At 44.1% G+C, this 20,947-nt stretch overlaps 1 protein-coding gene across 1 annotated transcript in view; it reads left to right on the top strand.

Annotated features, from left to right (window-relative positions):
• LOC147236874 (high-affinity choline transporter 1-like) overlaps nt 1-20,702 on the top strand; it is a 23,174-nt gene extending 2,472 nt beyond the window's left edge. Inside the window, exons 3-8 of the mRNA XM_086175080.1 lie at nt 4,638-4,793; nt 9,634-9,782; nt 10,103-10,246; nt 11,455-11,608; nt 14,718-14,935; nt 16,241-20,702. Coding sequence (XP_086031206.1) covers nt 4,638-4,793; nt 9,634-9,782; nt 10,103-10,246; nt 11,455-11,608; nt 14,718-14,935; nt 16,241-16,792 — 1,373 coding nt within the window. The 3' untranslated portion in view covers nt 16,793-20,702. The remainder of the gene's footprint in view (nt 1-4,637; nt 4,794-9,633; nt 9,783-10,102; nt 10,247-11,454; nt 11,609-14,717; nt 14,936-16,240) is intronic.
• Nucleotides 20,703-20,947: the final 245 nt, after the last annotated feature.

The following is a 20,947-nucleotide window of genomic DNA, read 5'->3' as shown; positions in this document are numbered from 1 at the left end:
CCACTCCCGGCAGCATCTGCTGCCAAGTGGCCCCTGTCCTTTCTCTTTTTGGAGGCAGCATCCTCTGGATCCGCCCACCTCGGCGTTCCGTTAGGTGAGGAAAAGGCCGATATGGTTGTGCGGAAAGTAGGAGATCAGTGATTTTACGTTCGTCATCTTCTTGGAGGGGAAAAACAAAGGAGCTTAGTTAAGCTAGATAGCTAACAATGAAGGTAATTGACCAATTTGTCAAAGTCAAATGTAATTGAAATTCAACACCCTGCAAGCACGGGCGCTTCCCTGCTGCTAGCTTAGCATCACCAACCGACCAGATAAGCATGTCACTAGCTTTAGCATCTCCCCAGACCTCCTTCAGGATGTCAAAATGAACGACTGTCAGATGCTAAATGTCGCTAGCGTTCGGCTCCATGAGTGAAATGTACGATTAGAGAGATCGATACGGTTGTGCGGTGTTGATCGGTGATCTTACGTTCTTCATCTTCTGGGAGGGGAAACAAAGGAGCTTAGTTCTGCTAGCAAGCCAACCTTGAAGGTAATTGACCAATCTGTCCAAGTCAAATGTCCTTTAAAATTAGTACGCTTAGCCGTCTGCAGGCGTTCATTCCTGTTGTTACCCTGCTGCTAGCTTAGCGCTATGCACCACCTAGCACCACTGTCCAGTCAGATGAGTGCATCGCCCTCTCTGCAATTTGACTTCATTGCTAGCTATAGCGTCCCCTCAGATCCCCTTCAGGTCTTCCAGAGACCAAAACCAGTGACTGTCAGATGCTAGGTGTCGCTAGCATTTGGGCCCACAAGGTGAGACCGATATGGTTGAAAGTAGGAGATGCAGTGTTTGATATCGGTGATCTTTTGTCCTCTATGTTCTGGGAAGGGTAAAAAGGAGCTAAGTTCTGCTAGCTAGCTAGCTTACCTCAAGGTAATTGACAAATCGTCCTGGAAAATCGACGCCCTTCCCCATCTGCGAGCGTGTATGCCTGTTGTTAGCTGGTCTTCAGTGAGCGCTTCCCTGCTACTAGCTTAGCACATTCCCTCCCTTTGATTTCGTTGCTAGCTTTAGTGTCTCCTTCAGGACGTCTGGCTACCAACCCAAGCGACTGTTAGTCGCTAAATGTGGCTAGCATTCAGCCACACCACCGGAGACCGCTATAGTTGAGCGGAAAGTAGGAGAGGCGGCGTTGGAAATCTATCGTCTGACGTCTGCCATGTTCTGGGAGGGAAATAAAATGAGCTAAGTTCTGCTAGCTCTCTAGCTAACCTTGGAGGTTATTGACCAATTTGTCGAAGTCAAATGTTGCCTTCCCCATCTACGAGCGCGTATCCCTGTTCCTACCTGGTCTTCAGTGGGGGCTTCCCTGCAGCTAGCTTAGCACCTAGCATCACCTCCCAGTCAGATTTGCACGTCCCCTCTGTCCCTTTTGACTTTGTCGCTAGCTTTAGCATCTCCCCAGACCCCCTTCAGGACCCCCAGCCATCACACCGAGTGACTGTTAGTCACTAAATTTGGCTAGCATCTGTCCCCACGAGCGAAACGTACGCTTGTGAGGTTCTGGCTGAAGACCACGCATCTTCTGCATCACACCTGCGTGGGTGGAGGATGATTTAACACCTAGCATTACGGCTAGTTGGACAAGCGATACGTACAGGAACTCGAGAACGTGCTTGCCCCCCCGCTGGCCCGCCGCCAGTGGGTGTTCGCTCAGTAGAACGACACACGTATCTCCATGACGACCGACCCATTTGCCTCTTTTCTTTTTTCTCTCAAGATTTGCGATAACAAGTGTGTGTGTGTGACTCATTGCGAACGCATCTCGCGACCGAGAGTCGCCACATTTCCCAGGTTCGTTCAAGGTGCGCGGGATTATCGGTCGCGAGGTGGGCGCACACACACACACACACACACACACACACACACACACCAAAGAGCCATTGTTCTGACTCAGGACGATTACCTGCGCTAACCATCACCTTCTCATGGGCTCGGTTACCATTGTCTATTGTTCACCTTGCGGCGTTTTAACCGACAACCCCCCACCCCTTCCCTGCCAGCTGTAAATGGTGACTTCCTGTCTACGACCACATGTTTGCCTGCCAACGTCTGCAAGCTGAGCTCAGCCGTCCTGCTTCCAGGCGACTCACCGCTGAAAATGCTGCCGCCACCGCGAGCTAAAGCTCGTTGTCGTCTCAATAAACTTGACCCTTTTTTTTTTTTACATGCGCGCCTCCAGATCAAGGTGCACGTCTGTTAATGATCCACGTTTTTTTACGCTCGTATCGGGGAGCCAGATAGCCTGTAGCTACTGTTTTTTAAAAAAAAAAAAAAAGATGGCGGGAAATGAAAAGTCGCAGAGGTCTCCCGACAGTACTGTTAGCGCCTAGCATAGCCACCGAGTGAGTGAGAGACTGAATCCTGTTAGCATCTAGCATAGCTGCTGAATGTGTGAGTGAGTGAGTGAGTGAGTGAGCGAATCCTGTTAGCGCCTAGCGTAGCCATTGAGAGAGTGTGTGAGAGAGCGAATACTCTTAGCGCCTAGCATAGCTGTCAAGTGAGTGACTAAATGAGTGAGTGAGAGAGCGAATCCTGTTAGCGCCTAGCGTAGCCATTGCATGAGTGTGTGAGAGAGTGAATACTCTTAGAGCCTAGCATAGCTGTCAGGTGAGCAGCTAAGTGAGTGAGAGAGAGAATCCTGTTAGCGCCTAGCAATAGCCGCCAAGTGAGCGAGTGAGAGACCAAATCCTGTTAGCATCTAGCATAGCCCCTGAGTGAGTGAGTGAGAGAACAAATCCTGTTAGCGTCTAGCATAGCCACCAAGTGAGAGAGTGAGAGACCAAATCCTGTTAGCATCTAGCATAGCCCCTGAGTGAGTGAGTGGGAGAGCGAATCCTGTTAGCGCCTAGCGTAGCCATTGAGTGAGTGTGTGAGAGAGCGATTACTCTTAGCGTCTAGCATAGCTTGCAAGTGAGCAACCAAGTGAGTGAGAAAGAGAATCCTGTTAGCCCCTAGCATAGCCGCCAAGTAAGTGAGCGAGAAAACAAATCCTGTTAGCGCCTAGCATAGTCCCCAAGTGAGTAAGTGAGTGAGAGAGTAACTCCTGTTAGCACCTTGGATAGCCGCCGAGTGAGTAAGAGAGTGAGAGAGTGAATCCTGTTAGCGCCTAGCATAGCCACCAAGTGTGAGAGTGAGAGACCAAATCCTGTTTGCGCCTAGTATTGTCCCTGAGTGGGCGAATGAGAGAGCGAATCCTCTTAGCAGCTAGCATAGCCTGCGAGTGAGTGAGTGAGTGAGTGAGAGAGTGAATCCTGTTAGCAGCTAGCATAGCCGCTAAGTGAGTGAGCGAGAGAGCGAATCCTGTTGCGCCTAGCATAGTCGTCAAGTGAGCGTGTGACAGAGAAAACGCTGTTAGCACCTAGCATAGCCGCCAAGTGAAAGAACAAATCTAGTTAGCGCCTAGCATAGCCACCAAGTGATCACGTCCGTACGACATGTGGATGGTTGTACGTCTCCATATACGGCCCTGTGATTGGTCCAGGGGGAGCCCCACCCTGCGTAGATAATAAACAACGAAATAAACGCATGGGTATTTAACGTTACGTCACAAACGTAGTGTAGGATTGGCTAGAAGGAAGGCGTAAAGCAGCGCAAGCACCCGAAGTAGGTCTTTCCACCGTGGAGAAGGATTCATGCGGAGATCCCGGCTGGAGCGCTGGAGGGGAACGTGGGCACGCGTGGGGGATTAGCCGGGAACAAACGCGGCATTCCTTCCCCGCGTGAAAAATCACATGGGAGGGTGAGGATTTATCCTCTTACGGTCCGACTCCATGCAGGAAATGACCCGAATTTATCCAGAAATGAAATTTCCTTCTGGTTGAAGAAAGAAATAAGATATTCAGATCATTCATTCATTATCTATACCACTCATCCTGCTGTCAAGGTCAATGCTATCTCAGCTGTCATTGGCTGGAGGAAGGCTTCGCCCTGGACCAATCACAGGGCCACATATTGACATGCAGCCAGTCACACGTCTTGACAATTCAGGGGTCTCTGGTGAAATTTTTTTTTTTTTTTTACTCGGGTGTATCTTATTCATACTTTCAAAATGTTGCTCTAGGAGGTGCAAACTTGTTTAAAATATTTTTTATTTTGATGTCCAGAGAAGAAATTCTGTGTGAATTTTTTTTTTTTTTTTTTTTTTTTTTTTTTAATTAAAAAAATTTAAAAAGGCATATAAAGAGCATAACTAAAACACTCACATTTTTCCAAAATAAATTTCGTTCTTACTGGTATTGATCCATTTGCTGTAAGTCCATTTAAATTTTTATGAATGTGAAATCTTCCCCAAAAGCAACACAAGCGCTAATTGCTAATTTAGATATTTATAACGGATGTTTTCAGTGTTCGGACCGGAAGGCGTGGAAGTAAAAAAAAAAAGGTCTCGTCGCGTGATTTGCCGATCAAACCCTCCCGTCCGACGTCTCCTCGCCGACATGAAGGACGCTTTATTTTTGGGAATTTTTATTTTGGTTTCAAAGTTAGCGCTTGACTTCTCTGTGCGAATAAGAAAGCGCGTGATTTGACCATAAATACCCGCGAGCCCCGACTCATCTATTTCTTCTTTTCCCCTCCCATCGTCATCAAGGTGGCCTGTTCTTCGCCGAGCCGATGAGGAACAATAAGTACGTGACCATGATGGATCCCTTCCAGATCAAATATGGAAAAGTACCGACGGCCGCCCTGTCGCTGGCGTCGCTCATATCAGAGATTATGTGGGTGACTGGAACACTTATAGGATTAGGTAAGAATGTCTTTTTCTGTGTGTGTGTGTGTGTGTGTGTGTGTGTGTGATGCACTTGACGCCTCCCGAGCCCCGGCATCGAGCAGCTGCCGAGTCCCCCCTCCCCGTTTTTTTCCGCCGAGGCGCTCAGTGAAACGCAAACCGGCTCTAATTGGACAGTCAGGAATCGTAGGCGACCTCGGCGAAGGGCGGGGGAGCGGCTCGGGTCACGCAGACCCCGCCCCCTCGCTCCTGGAACCAATGGCGGTTGCACAAACAGGAAGTGAAGCAAATGACGAGTACTGCAGAATAGTTGCACAACACTTGTTGAAATAAGATTGCTTCATTTTGATATCGTAGCGCACTGGTTTCATTCATTCATCCGTGTTGATTTCCCGGCTGCAGACAACTAGGATCCGCTAACATCCACCATGTAATGTTAGCAACATTAGCTGCATGGCTATTAGCATGATGTGTATACCGTGTTGGCTAATTGCAAACGGCACTTGTTTTGTGGGATCAGACAGTACTTGTTGACTCGTATTTGTGTCCCGGCTCCAGGCAACTGGGATCCGCTTACATTCACCATGTATTGTTAGCAACATTAGCTGCATGGTTATTAGCATTATGTAAATACTGTGTCGGCTAATCCCACTCACGTCCGTTTTGTGGGATCAAACAGCACTCGTCGACCCTTATTTGTGTCCCGGCTGCAGACAACTAGGATCCGCTAATATCTACCATGTAATGTTAGCAACATTACCTGCATGGCTATTAGCATGATGTGTATACCGTGTCGGCTAATTCCAAACGGCACTTGTTTTGTGGGATCAAACAGCACTCGTCGACCCTTATTTGTGTCCCAGCTGCAGACAACTAGGATCCGCTAACATCCACCATGTAATGTTAGCAACATTACCTGCATGGCTAGTAGCATTATGTAAATACCGTGTTGGCTAATCGCACTTACGTCCGTTTTGTGGGATCAAACAGCACTCCTCGACCCTTATTTGTGTCCCTAACCCTAACCCTAACCCTAACCCAGACAACCGGGATCCGCTAACATCCTTCATTAGCATCCTCCACTAGCATCTTCCGCTACACACACTTGTGTTTGTCAACACCTGTGTTTTTTTTTTTTTTTTATTTCACACACCGTCAGGGCTGAATATCCAGCGGGAAACAAAAGGCGGGCAAGAGTTAACAGTTTGCACTTTGCTCGCGCCAATAATCGGAAGCTACTGTACAATTCGCTGCGAGGCGTCACCGTGCAACTATGGGGGTGGTTGCCGTGCGGGCAGGGGTGTCAGTGCCAACGCACAATCAGATTGCGCATCTAATTTTAGCCGTCGCATTGTCGGGGGGCCGTTAGCGTGGGGCAGCTGCAGGGGGGAGATTAGCATCGCGGCATTCATTGCGGCTCAGACATGGGAAGTCAATGAGAAGAGGAACAATCCACTAATAGCCTGTCGGTTGGATATGAAGAGCGGATGTAGGGCAAAGGTCAAAGGTTAATAACCCCGGCGGCAGGGTTGTGCGCGTCTGAGCCGGAGCAGGTGAATGCTGGAATACGTAGCGTTAATGTCGGTGTCGTTTACAATCGGACACGGCTTAAGAATGCAAACAATGTGCTCAGAGTCCACATTAACGAATGAAGTTTGTTTATGTAAATGCGAAAACGTTCTCAATATATAGTCAAGTTCTGGTTTTATATGAGTAAATGAAATCTTAAAAAGCTTAAATCCCCAGTTTTCACTCACAGTTGGTTATGCTGCCGTAACCCCCCCCGTTAGCCACCCGCTAATGCGCATATTCGACTTTCAGCCATTGGACTTGTGGATTTTTATCATTCAGAAGCTTTCACCGCCATGTAATGTTAGCGACATTAGCTGCCCGGCTATTAGTATTATGTGAATACCGTGTTGGCTAATCCCCCCTCGCGTCTGTTCTGTGGGATTAGATCAATGTAGTGTGAATGAGTTTCGTCGGGAAACCCAAATATGCGCCTGAGAACGCCAAAGAAAACCGCCTCCGAAGGCCCTTATCTTCACAAGGAGCTGGGTTTTTAACACATTTCTGCCCCCGGGGGGAACCCACGTCGGACAATGGGGTTCGTTGTTCGAAACCCCGACTCCCCACCCGCAGCTGGCAAAAAGCTAGCTTGCGTCACAAAAATGAAACAACCTTCACTGTATGACAAACACCACCGTGACTATTCCAGCGCCAGAGTCGCAGGGGATATAAATAGCATCCGGGGCGTCACAGAGATGCTAATGTATCTGATACCTACTTGCTAGAATTCACAGAATGGGGATAAGGTGAGCTACTAGCATTAGCATCACCTTATAGGGACAATTAGCATTGCAGACCATCTCTGTCTGCTTCCTATTGTGTGGAGAGATGACCGAAACAAAGGGCGAGTTAGCACCAGGGTTAATCGCACCCGATTAATCTGTGATTAATTGCAATTAATCGGAACTACATAGAAGTGAGAAATGACTAGTTTGTGCGCAATCTGTGAGTTCCTCTCCATGTTCTCCTGCCCGAGTTCTCCATCTTCCTCCCCAATGTCCAAAAACAGCTAGAGGGTCCACTGAAGATTCGTAATTGTCCATAGGCTGCTCTGTGATTGACAGCTGAAACGATGAGGGTTAAGCCCCGCCTCCTGCCTCAACCTTCACAGGGGATTGGTTCCAGACCAACGGCTAACCTGTTAGCAAGAGTAGCGGTTTGCATGAGGTTTAGAGGTTCCCTTGAGCACTGCAAATTATTGGTCAATGTTTGGATGATTGACAGCTCACCCTGTGATTGACAGGTGAGCCACCCTGAGACAGCTCTGATTGGCTACCCCGCCTCATGTTTGCTAAGCTAAGCTAAGCGGTACAGATGATAAACAAATACAGTGTACTTCACTGACCGCGATACGCACCCGACAGGGGTTACTTGAGGCCACTGCTGCCTCGACACGTCGAGTTTCGACCGCGACGGCCTCAGATTGTTCAAATCTGGTGAAAAAGATCGCCAAATTGGAAGCTTCGCGTGCGTTTGACGTCACGCCCAGTCCATTTCCCCCAAACAGTCGCCCCCGTTTCGGCGCTCCGAATCACCGGTCAGCAGATTTCTTTGGACCCGCAGTGTATTTTCCTGCGGTGATTTTGTTTTTCCAAGGCGACGGCGGCCGCTGTGAGCGCGCTCAAAGAAAACACCGACCCACCCGCGCTGGAGGTATCAGGTGACCGAAATCCAACTCGACCCGTCCACAAATCACCAGCCGGGTTCCACGTTTCCTCTTGCGCTTTCCCGCCAAATCAAACATTGTAATTACCTGAAACAAGAGTTTGTTATTGTGTGTCTGTCCAAAGAAAGCAGGGATTAAGGGTTTAGTTAAGGATTTTTGTGTGTGTGTGTGTGTGTGTGTGTGTGTGTGTGTTTGTGGAGAAAAGGTGAGTAATCAGGCATGTCTTATTGTTAACAGTGGGGTTACCGATACGGCGCTAGCTCTATATGTTTACTGTGAAATCGAGCCAAAATAGATTAAACACGACAAAAACGACTGTATCCTGCTTTAAGATCCGTTCACGTGGGTTCAAGAGGTGATTAGCATGATTTAAAAACATCAAAGCATTTGATAAGCCTTTTGATGGCAACACCATTTTATGGGTATGTTCATATAAATGAATGTTAGCGTTAGCTTTTGGCTACGTCAGTAATTTTCAGTGTATCTTCATATTAGTTTTTGTTGGCCTAAAGCTTTGGATATGTAGCTCCATATTAAAATAACTTAGCATTAGCATACGGGTACATATATAATTTCATCTTCATAAAATTATAAAATATAATTTTATATAAAATATCAAATTATTTATATAAAATATTTTTATTATTTTTAATAATAAAATTATAAATTATATAATATATTATATAATTTTAATAATTTATATAATTTATATAATTTTAATAATTAAAATTATATAAATTATAAAATTTATATAATTTTATATAAAATATAAAATTATGAGGTATCTTCATAATAATACACCTTAGCCTGAGCCTTTGGATATGTATATCATATGATGGGTATCTTTATATTCATGTGTTAGCATTAACCTCTGGGTATGTACAACATTTTATAGGTATCTTCATATTAACACAAGTTAGCATTAGCATTTGGATACATATATCATTTTAGAGGTATCTTCATCTTAATATGCATGAGCTTGAGCCTCTGGATTGTATCTGTATTTTAATGGTATCTTAATATTGCTATCAGTTAGCAATAGCATTTGGAAACATATGCCATTTTAAGCATATCTTCATATTTATATCTGCTACCATCAACCTTAGGATATGTATATCAAATTATAGGTATCTTTGTGTTAGCATTAGCCTTTGGGTATGTATATCATTTCTTTTAGCCGTAGTCTTTGGATACACATATCATAATATCCAAGTACATCAGCATTAGCGATATTGCAGTAGCGATAAAGAAGGCGGAGGACTTTAAGTGCTCAGGGTCAACAGTCCAGGGCAACAGAGGGTGTGGAGTGGAGGTGAGGGAGCATGTTAGATGTTCCCAAGATAAAGTCTGACTCAGCTGATTTGGACACGGACACAAGAGGGATGGTGAAGATCTGGGTGGAAGGATGCTGAGGTTACCGTAGCCAGGCTGGAGATCTAGAGGAAGACCAGACCAGGCGGCTTCTGCTTGCCGTGAAAGAGGATATGAAGCTAGATGGTGTGAGAGAGGAGGATGCAGAGAGTAGGGCTAATGGAGGAAGTTGATTCGCTATGAGGGCACCTAAAAGGGAGCAGTTGAAAGAAGAAGCGTTAGCGATGTAGCTAACTTCCCCTGTGTCAACAGGCGTCACCATGAGCGTCATCTTGGATCTGTCCTACACCGTCAGCATCTGGATCTCGGCGGCCGTGGCCATCACCTACACCCTGCTGGGAGGGCTGTACTCGGTAGCCTACACCGACATCATCCAGCTCATCCTCATCTTCATCAGCTTGGTGAGTTAATGATGCCTCGCTTTGCAAATCCGGGGCTTCTTTGCGTCCCCGCCGTCCCCCGTTGTAGGCTAACCGGCTATTTTTAGCTTCCGCCTGGCCCGGTTACTGCATCCCCGAGCGTCTCGTCTTTTAGCGCCGCGACAGTGACTCAGCGGTTTTTTTTTTTTTTTTTTGGGGTTTATTTCCAGCCCAAAACACTCCAGTAGCGAGAACCGGAGTGTGACCTTTAACGCGTCCCGATCAGCCTCCATCACAACAGAAGCGACGAGAACTTTGTCGGAGACGGAAATCAGTGACTTCCTGTGTGTGTGTCATCGCAGTGGTTGTGCGTTCCCTTCGCCATGATGAGCCCAGCGGTGGTGGACATCACCGAGACGGCCTACAACTACACCTTCCAGCCCCCCTGGGTGGGCTCTCTGGAGACGGACCGCGTCTGGAGGTGGATCGACAACTTTTTGCTGCTGGTGCGTTGACCCGTCGGACGAGCCGGCGAGCAGAAGGCTCCGGAGGTTTCCGAGCACGCAACTCGAGGTCGCGTATCAACAAGAGGGAGTACGACGGGGTCTTATCGGAGTTCCCAAGGTTCTTTGTTCCTCAAGTTATTGTTCACTGAAGGTCCATTAAGGAGGTGGAGGTTTGCATTAAGGGTTCCGGTACTCGGTGTTACTTTGAGGACTCCGACGTGTTCCCATTCTTTGCCATTTGTATCACAAGGCACAAGGACATTGAGTCCTGGAATTATTGAACCGTTGGAACTCCGTTGTGCTTCTGAAGGATCTAGAAGGAGTGAGTACCGCAGCCGGACAACAAGAAGCTTACGGGTATGACTTTAGTTCTGGCCATGTGGGTTCTCCCATGTTCTCTCTGCGGGTTCTCCTCCCAAAAGTCCAAAAGTATTGACGACTCCAAATCGTACGTAGGCTTGAATGAAACCAACCGGGCCTTTTACTGAAGTGACAGCTGGAATCGCCCACCCTTCAGGTAGCCTGCATGTGGTTTCCGACTCGGTTTAAGTACTGAAACGGGCAAACTGAAAGACGTGGTCGCGGCAACAGGAACATACCGTTCTCACATCCTAGAACCTTAACCATCAATTTAACCCCTTCATTGTTGATTAGTTCTTTGTTTCCAATGAACAAACGGACACAGCGGCAACTGAAAGCGACTCGGAGTTTGTGGGACTTTCCGAGTTTCTCGCCTGAAACGTCGGGGGTCCTCCGGCTCGACGTTCTCGCCATGAAACGCCGCAGCTGCGTCTTATTTTTAGATGATTTAACCCCACGATACGGAACTCCAAATTCCGTTTGACCTTCAAACCAATAGAAGCCCTTCATGGACACGTTCGCTTTGGTGCCACGTCCCCGGGGGAGGGGGGGATCCAGATGTTTGCGAGCATTAGCTGGCATCAGAGCGGGTCTCGGCTCCTGGTTCTCGACGTAATTCAGGTCGCGGAGCTAAGTGCTTGTTTAGACCCCAAAAATAACCCGCCCCCTCCTCCCTCCCTGCGATTATGAGGTCACCCAAGAACACTTACCTCATTGTGAGAGGTATTTCCATAATCCGCAAACACTCCCATGTCTGTCGGACCAGAACGCCGACTCCGTTTAGCGCCGCGGATTTGAGGAACCGTCTGATTCGTAGCTAAATGCTAAAATATCCCGCTCTCCCAAAGGGTCTGGGGAACCTGGGGCTCCAGAACTTCCACCAGAGGACGCTGTCGGCCTCGTCTTCGGCCACCGCCAAGATCACCTGCTTCACCGCCGCGTTCATCGTGCCCACGCTGGGGATCCCGCCCATCCTGCTGGGGGCGGTGGCGGCGTCGACAGGTGGGCTTCTTCCATTTTTAAAACGTGATTTTTTTTTTTTTTGTTTTACGCTCAGTTGACATCGAACGCCGGGGTCCCCCGATATTCACGATATCTTTGCGGCGTTTTTTTTTTTTTTTTTAAGCAAATCCTCGGCTAACTTAGGGGAGATGATGGATTTCATGCTAACGTTAGCCTCGCTTATGGTCTTAGTTAGCGTCACATCTTGCTGTAATTTAAAAAAAAAAAAAAAAAAAACGGGAGTCGATTCGACACGCAATTTCGGAGATGCTGTGAAGTCCATTTCCTGTTTTGGTCGCGGCGAAAGAAAACAATGGGAACGTTTGTGCATTTAATTTTACTGATTTATGATTTCCTGATTTTGGTTTTATTTTGGATTAAAGGGAAGAAAATGGAAATTTTAGAAGTTTGACATTTGTTTCAAAATAATTTTCAAAATAATAGGGAAAAAAAATAGGTATACTCAATTTGAAGTGGTAATATTTAATATCTTTTGTACTCAAGACCTTAAGACACTTTATAGCCTTGACTTGTTACTTTGACACTTTAAAGTTTTGTTTATATTTCTTATTCTGTTATACAATTCTGTTTATACAATTTCCTACTTTTATTTATTATTGTTATGTTTTACTTGAAACTGGCACAACAATTTCCTTCAGGATAAATAAAGTTATTCTTATTCTTATTCTTATTCTTATTCTTATTCTTATTCTTATTCTTATTCTTATTCTTATTCTTATTCTTATTCTTAAAGTTAGGTTGAAAAAGGATATGATAAGATAAGATAAGGAAAATAAAAGATAAATAAGATCAAGCATGATTCGATTAAAAAAACAAGATAAATATGAGAGTAAGATAAAATGAACTAAGATAAATAAGGAAATAAAAGATGAGATAAATGTAAGAAAAAATCCAGGAAAATAAGATAAGTGAGAAAAATAAGATGAGATATATAAGAAAAGGGAAAGCAAGATAAATTAAATGAGAAAGTAAGAAGATAAATCAGGTAAAATGAGAGCGTGAGATTAAATGAAATAAGAAAAATAAAATCAAATAAGATAAATTAGGGAAGGTAAGAGAAGGGAAAGTAAAATGAGATAAGAAAAATAAGGTAAGAGAAATTAAATTAGACAAATTAGATAAGGTTAAAAAATCAGGTGAATAATCCGCTTACAGGACCGTCTCAGAAAATTAGAATATTGTGATAAAGTTCTTTATCTTCTGTAATGCAATTAAAAAAAACAAAAAATAATTTTTCATGATATTCTAATATTTTGAAATAGGATTTTTCAGTTTTCTTAAGATATAAGCCATAATGAGTAATATTAAAATGATGAAAGGTTTGCAATATTTCGGTTGATTTGTAATGAATCCAGAATGTTTGAAATTTTAGTTTTTTTAATTGCATTAAAGAAGATAAAGAACGTTATCACAATATTCTAATTTTCCGAGACAGTCCTGTATATGATCATTTTAAAATTGAAATAAAATCCCCCAAAATTGAAATATTTAAATTGCAATTTTTTCTCCTTTTGTCCTATCTCAAAATATTACAATATCATCAAAAGGTAATTTTTTATTTTTTTAATTGCATTACAGAAGATAAAGAACTTTATCACAATATTCTAATTTTCTGAGACAGTCCTGTTTATGATCATTTTAAAATTGAAATAAAATCCCCCAAAAATTGAAATATTTAAATTGCAATTTTTTCTCCTTTTGTCCTATCTCAAAATATTACAATATCATCAAAAGGTAATTTTTTATTTTTTTAATTGCATTACAGAAGATAAAGAACTTTATCACAATATTCTAATTTTCTGAGACAGTCCTGTTTATGATCATTTTAAAATTGAAATAAAATCCCAAAAAATTGAAATATTTAAATTGCATTTTTTTTTTCCTTTTGTTTACTTGAAGTTTTCCTTTTTTGGAATGTAGTTTATGCTCAATGCATGCCTTTACATCTTAAGAAAACTCAAAAATCCTATCTCAAAATATTACAATACCATCAAAAGGTAATTTTTGTTTTTTTTTAATTGCATTACATAAGATAAAGAACGTTATCACAATATTCTAATTTTCTGAGACAGTTCTGTATATGATCATTTCAAAAATTGAAATAAAATCCCAAAAAATTGAAATATTTAAATTGCAATTTTTTTTCCTTTTGTCCTATCTCAAAATATTACAATATCATCAAAAGGTAATTTTTGTTTTTTTTAATTGGATTACAGAAGATAAAGAACTTTATCACAATATTCTAATTTTCTGAGACAGTCCTGTTTATGATCATTTTAAAATTGAAATAAAATCCCAAAAAAATTGAAATATTTAAATTGCAATTTTTTTTTCCTTTTGTCCTATCTCAAAATATTACAATATCATCAAAAGTTTTTTTTTTTTTTTTTTATTGCATTACAGAAGATAAAGAACTTTATCACAATATTCTAATTTTCTGAGACAGTTCTGTTTATGATCCTTTTAAAATTGAAATAAAATCCCCAAAAAATTGAAATATTTAAATTGCAATTTTTTCTCCTTTTGTCCTATCTCAAAATATTACAATACCATCAAAAGGTAATTTTTTTTTTTTTTTTAATTGCATTACAGAAGATAAAGAACTTTATCACAATATTCTAATTTTCTGAGACAGTTCTGTTTATGATCATTTTAAAATTGAAATAAAATCCCCCAAAAATTGAAATATTTAAATTGCAATTTTTTCTCCTTTTGTCCTATCTCAAAATATTACAATATCATCAAAAGGTAATTTTTTATTTTTTTAATTGCATTACAGAAGATAAAGAACTTTATCACAATATTCTAATTTTCTGAGACAGTCCTGTTTATGATCATTTTAAAATTGAAATAAAATCCCCCAAAAATTGAAATATTTAAATTCTAATTTTTTTTTCCTTTTGTCCTATCTCAAAATATTACAATATCATCAAAAGGTAATTTTTTTTTTTTAATTGCATTACAGAAGATAAAGAACTTCATCACAATACTCTAATTTTCCGAGACAGTCCTTTACATTAAATTGGTGAGTTTAAGTCCAATTTTGAGAGGAAAATATTCTTAATTTTTATTTCGCCGACTTCGCCAGACTGGAACTTGACGTCTTACGGCTCGCCGTCGCCGTACGACCGCAACCAGGCGGGTCTGGTCCTGCCCATCGTGCTGCAGCATCTCACCCCCACCTACATCTCCATCATCGGCATCGGCGCCGTGGCGGCCGCCGTCATGTCGTCCACCGACTCCGCCCTGCTGTCGGCCGCCTCCATCTTCACCTCCAACATCTACAGGAACATCCTGAGGACTCAGGTGAGGCGGTCCAGAAGCGCTATTTGGTTACTTCCAGCTCATTTTCAGCTACTTCCTGTTTTGTTTTTTTTTTTTGCGTTTACCGTTCAGGGTCCCTCTCTGATTGGCCGGTTCTCCGACGGCCTTCTTCAGGGTCGCGCGGAACGCGAAAACACCCTTCTTGAGGACACGTGACGCCTTTGAAACCCCCCCCCGCTGGTGTTTATTTCAATTATCAGGCGGGGAATGAAAGAGTTATCTTAGCGCGGTGTTTGTTTGGGTTTGATAGCATCTCTCACCAGGAAGAACGAGAGACGATAACTTCCTGTCGGCGCTGAATGAAGCGGTGGGGGAGGAGAGGGCGTCAAGTCATGGTTGTCCTCAAGTCCAAGGGTTTGCAGCAGCGCTACGCTACGCTACGCTACGCTACGCCGCGGCGCTGCTAGCTGTCACATCATGTTGATTTGACATCGGACAAAAAGACTTGGCCTGGAAGTGAACTCGGTCGTGAGGTCCCCCAGGGACTGTCTGTCTGTTTCTCTGTCTGTGTGTGCACGTGTGTGTGCACGTGTGTGTGCACGTGGGAGGATGCGCTCGTGCACAGAGGGGATGCTCGGCGCGGCGCAGCTAGCTGTTTGATCACGATTCGACGTCTGATAAATAATGACCCGCACGTGAACTTTGTCCGATCGTCAGGTCATCTAGGGCTTGTGTGTGTGTGTGTGTGTGTGTGTGTGTGTGTGTGTGTGTGAGCGGGTGCCTGCACGTGCATGGCAAGTCATGCTAGTGCACGGAGGGGAAGCTCCGCTAGCTGTCGGTTTCTACGTCGGAAAACATGACACTCGGCCTGGAAGTGAACCATTTCTAGTTGTCTGGTCCCTCAGGGCTTTGTGTGTGTGTGTGCTAGTGTGTGTGTGTGTGTGTGTGTGTGCACGCACATGCGTGCACGTAGCGTAATGTGCTCTAGCGGTGCTGCTAGCTGTCAGATGGGGTTGTTTCGATGACAGAAAACACAACTAAGTGAACAATGCTCATTCGTCTGGACCTCTTGGTGGTGTTGTGTGTGTCCGTGTGTGTGTGCGTGTGTGTGTACATGCGTGTGTGTGTGTGTGTGTGTGTGTGTGTGTGTGTGTGTGTGTGTGGAGCCCCCCCCAAAGTATCAACCCCCTTTACCTCCTCTGAAAATCCCTCCCAGATGGGGCGAAACACGTCACCAACGACCTGCTTCGTAACCTGTTCCCACGATTTCCTTAACTCGTGGCCACAAGATCCCTCCCGCTCCTTCCCTCCCGTTTTCCGACGCCGTTTTCTCTGTTTGCGTCGCAGGCGTCGGAGCAGGAGATCGAGTGGGTCATCCGGGGCTCGGTGGTGGTGGTGGGCCTGGCCGGCACGTCGCTCACCTTCCTGGACAACAGCGTGCTGATGATCTGGATGCTGCGCTCCGACCTCACCTACACCCTCATGCTGCCGCAGCTCGTCTGCGTGCTTTTCTTCAGCGTCTCCAACGGTTACGGCGCCGTGCTGGGATGCCTGACGGGGATGCTCCTGCGCGTGCTCTGCGGCGAGCCGCTGCTCGGCATCCCGCCGATCATCCGCTTCCCGGGCTGCACGCTGGTGAACGGCGCCTACGTGCAGCACTCGCCCATCCGAACCATCTGCATGCTCTCCGCCCTGGTGGCCATCTTGCTTTTCTCCTACCTGGCGTCGCTGCTCTTCAGCCGCGGCGTGATCCCCGAGAGGTGGGACGTGTTCAACGTCAAAGCCCAGGACGCCACGCGGACTCTCGCCGCCGCCAAGTACGAATCCAAGGAGGAGAACTTGAAAGAGCAGAACGAAAACAGTGAGGCGTGCGAGCCGATGCTAGAGTCGTCCTGTTAGGGGGGGTGGGTGAGAGTACACTATTTTATATATTTTTAAAAAAAAATGTACAGCCTGTTTTAAGAGCAAATGTATGCAAGGTGTGAACATAACACTTTCAAGGATAGGACGTCATATTTTGGAGTTTTGTATACTTTTCTACGCAGCGTAAATGGAAGAAAAAAAAAAAAAAACGGACGGGAGAAGAAAAAAAAAAACAACAACAACAGCTATGCACTTTGTTTTTAAGAGCTCGGCATTTTTTTGGTCCGGAACCCGCGCACGTGGACCCGCGCACGGGTGGAGCGCGTCTCGCCGCGACACACTCGGAGACGGAGACGGGTAAATCGAGTGGTTTCGAGAGCGACGCCCCGTGGACGGAGGGCGCGGTCTGAGCGCGCTCAGTTGGGTCGTCCGTGATTTGGACAGTGGAGGAAACGCTCTCGAAGCATTTTATTTACTATTTTCATCCGCGTCCCTTTTTTTTTTTTTTTTTTTTCTGCCCGTCCCCTCTCCTTCCCATGTATGACGGCGCGACAGGGACCAGGGCTGGGCGACACGTCGACACGTTCGCGTCCGACGCGACAGTAATCAAGATAACGTCAAAAAAAATAGATGTAAACAACCCGGTGGGGTGGTTAGCGGCGGCTAACGAAGGTTAGCCGATTAAAGATCACGCCGACGCAACAGTAATCAAGATAAAGTCAAAAAAAACAGATGTAAACAACCCGGTGGGGTGGTTAGCGGCGGCTAACGAAGGTTAGCCGATTAAAGATCACGCCGACGCAACAGTAATCAAGATAACATCAAAAAAAATAGATGTAAACAACCCGGTGGGGTGGTTAGCGGCGGCTAACGAAGGTTAGCTGATTAAATATCACGCCGACGTGACAGTAATCAAGATAACATCAAAAAAAATAGATGTAAACAACCCGGTGGGGTGGTTAGCGGCGGCTAACGAAGGTTAGCTGATTTAAGATCACGCCGACGCGACAGTAATCAAGATAAAGTAAAAAAAAATAGATGTAAACAACCCGGTGGGGTGGTTAGCGGCGGCTAACGAAGGTTAGCCGATTAAATATCACGCCGACGCAACAGTGATCAAGATAATGTCAAAAAAAACAGATGTAAACAACCCGGTGGGGTGGTTAGTGGCAGCTAACGGAGGTTAGCGCTACCGTCTCACACGTGTCTGCGTGAGGTTCCTCCGGGTTCTCCGGGTTCCTCACGCAGTCCGAACACTTGCAGGAGGTTTTTCGGAGATCCAGAATGAGCGAGCGATTTTGGATGTTTCTCCGCGGCCCTGTGATCGGCCAGTCCAGGGCGAACCTCGGCGTTGGTCTCCAGAAAGAGTGAACGAATGAATGCGGAAATAATCCAAAATAAATAGCCGATATGAATCTCGCAATTCATTAACAATAGTCCTTATTTGAATGTTAGGGAGAAGCTGATTGGCTGGAATCCATCAGATTTTTTTTCCCTGTGTCGCCCAGCCCCAAACACACACACACACATAACACACACACCACACCCGCGCAAAAGTACCTCCATCCGATTTGCACAGCTGCAGGGAGTCCCAGAGGACACGTCTCTGGTTTCCTGGTATTTTATTTTGAAATCCAGTTTGTACAGAAGGTGGGGCTCCTCCTCCTTTTCCTGCATCTTTCTTCTTCTTCTTTTTCTTCTTCTTTTTTTTTTGTTTTCTGCCAAAGTCCTAATGATTAAATGTAACGGAGGTTTTGAGTCAAATGTGCCTTCCGGATCTTTGATTTTTTTTTTTTTTTTTTTTTTTTAATGCAGCAATTTAAGATAAATGAATGCCAAAATTGGAGAAAAAAAAAAAAAAAAAAAAAAGGTAGAACCGATCGGACCCGCAGAGGCCGGGGGACCCCGAAGTCCCCCCGAAAAAAAAACGACTGCATGGCCGATCGAGCCGCTCCTGAATGTTTGTTTATGACGTCTGATGTAACATTTGTTGTGTGAGGCCGAAGAATACCCGTGTTCTGCATGACCTTTAAAAAAAAAAAAAAAAAAAAAAATTCAAGTGTGTTATCGGTATACTTGACAGAGTACGCCATTAAATCTTTTACAAATTAAGGATTGAAACTCTGGAAGGGAAAAAAAAAAAGTTATTCAAGTATATTTTGACATTTTAGCGATCCCGCAATCCCGCAAAATTTCAAATTCCTTGAGATCATTTTGGGTAAATCTGATATGAAAAGCAAAAAAAAAAAAAAAAAAATCCCCCTTTATAGGATTTTTATTGCCCTAAAAAAAAAAACACCTAAAAACCAAGTGGTGCTCGTATAAAGTGAAATTAAATATCACGCCGACGCCAAAAAAGTACACAAGCTAACAGCTAAAGCGCTAAAATGACGAGTGTACGACGCAACAGGGCCCGACTGGAGTGTCAGTTTCTACGCCGATGATGTCATCGACTCCGTGACGAAACGGCGAAAGGAAAAAATAAATAAATAACACACACCGTAGAAGTGTACTTTATACAACCAGAATGTAGGATAGATGTGTATCTTTGTAAAGTAGCTGTACATGCATAAGTCTCGTAGTGTAGTACTCCGTGTACCTGCAGCACGAAAAAAGGCAATCAAAACGGAACTGGATTTAAAGTAGTCGTGCAGTCAAAAGTTACTACTCCGCCTAGAAAATACTACTTAGTGTGTACTTTTGAAGTAACAGTTGAAGTTCACTTGGATATGTAAAATAAAAAGATAAAAAACAAATCAAAAAAAAAACAACCTAGATGTAGCCGAGTCGTGTACTCGGGGTTAAATGCACCTCACTTAAAAAAAAAAGTACTTCATAGTTCTATCAACTAAAAGTGTTCTACTAGTATTACTAGTCACAATCACCGGCGTTCAAAGTGTACTTTTGTGTCCACAGTACTTGAACATAAGCAAGTACCTCCAAGTTTACCTTTTGTAGCTAGCTAGCTTGTTAGCTAGCTAGCTAGTAAAGCTTAAGATATAACCGTCTGGTTCTGTACTTTAAGTTCACTTGTATAACAAAACCCTGTAAACTCGAAGTACTACATGTAACTTTGCAATATAATTGTATTTCCATTCCCTGAAAATACTGCCACCCTGCTCGAGTAGTAGCGGTATACGTTTTTTAAGTTCCCTTGTGTGTACTTGTAAAGTACGTCTTTACTACTTATAAAGCCGCTGTTTACTGTACTATACCTGTACTTTTACACTAAACTTATAAGTATGCTTTAACAATGTGCACGATTATTTACATAACTAGTAAACTAACAGTATTTATGTACTTTTTTTGCGGTACTACAAAAAAAAAACTCATTACAAGTCAATGACTGGTAAACTAGTAGTACACTTTTAAGTCCATCTGTAGTATAGTTCACAGTATATTTGCAGTTCACAAAAAAAAAAAAAAAAAAAGCTTAGGATTGTAACCGGTCGAGTACTCGAAGTTTAATTCAAGAATACTTTGCAGATATAAAATATACCCACGTCACGCAACCGGTATACGAACCACGTATCTGAAAGCATTCTTGCGGTATATTGCAACGTGTACATAAACGCATAGGTGAGTCAGAAGTACTGTACATAAATAAACTACCAGTACACCTCTAGTACAGTTCACAGTAGTAGCAGTACACAATTTAAAAAAAACAAAAAACAAAAACAAAACCCCAACGTGTAACCTAGTTGTATACTCGAAATGTGCTTAATATTTTTATAATGTTAAGTCTGTTAAGTCAGTCCAAAGATTTACCCGACACGCTTCAAGTATACAGCTAGTACTCTGGTATGAGAATACTCGAAGTATACTTGGGAAATACACTTGAACTTTACTTGAGTTTACTTGAGAGAGAGCGAGAGAGCGAGAGCGAGTGTGAACGACAGTTTCTGCTATGAAATGTCTTGGAATTAAAAACCTTCCTCTGCTCAAAGCGTCGCCTATGTATGTATGTGTGTGTGTGAGTGTGTGTGTGTGTGTGTGTGTGTGTGTATCCTAGCAGCTCCTGACGAAACACCAAAATAGCCCTTCCCTTCCGCGGAGGGCGGGGTTGGGTGGCACGCCGGGCCAGTGACAGATGTCCCGGATCCACAATATGTCGGCCCTCGCCTCCCAACCCCCCCTCGCCTCCGTCCGACCCTGCCAACAATCGTCCCACAGGAACACGCCGCTGATAAA

This window comes from Fistularia commersonii, chromosome 2 (assembly GCF_037954325.1).
Source record: "Fistularia commersonii isolate RoL2024-O1a breed Wild chromosome 2, RoL_Fcom_v1.0, whole genome shotgun sequence".
Taxonomy (NCBI): Eukaryota; Metazoa; Chordata; class Actinopteri; order Syngnathiformes; family Fistulariidae; genus Fistularia; species Fistularia commersonii.
This window is presented reverse-complemented; position numbering and strand designations above follow the sequence as displayed.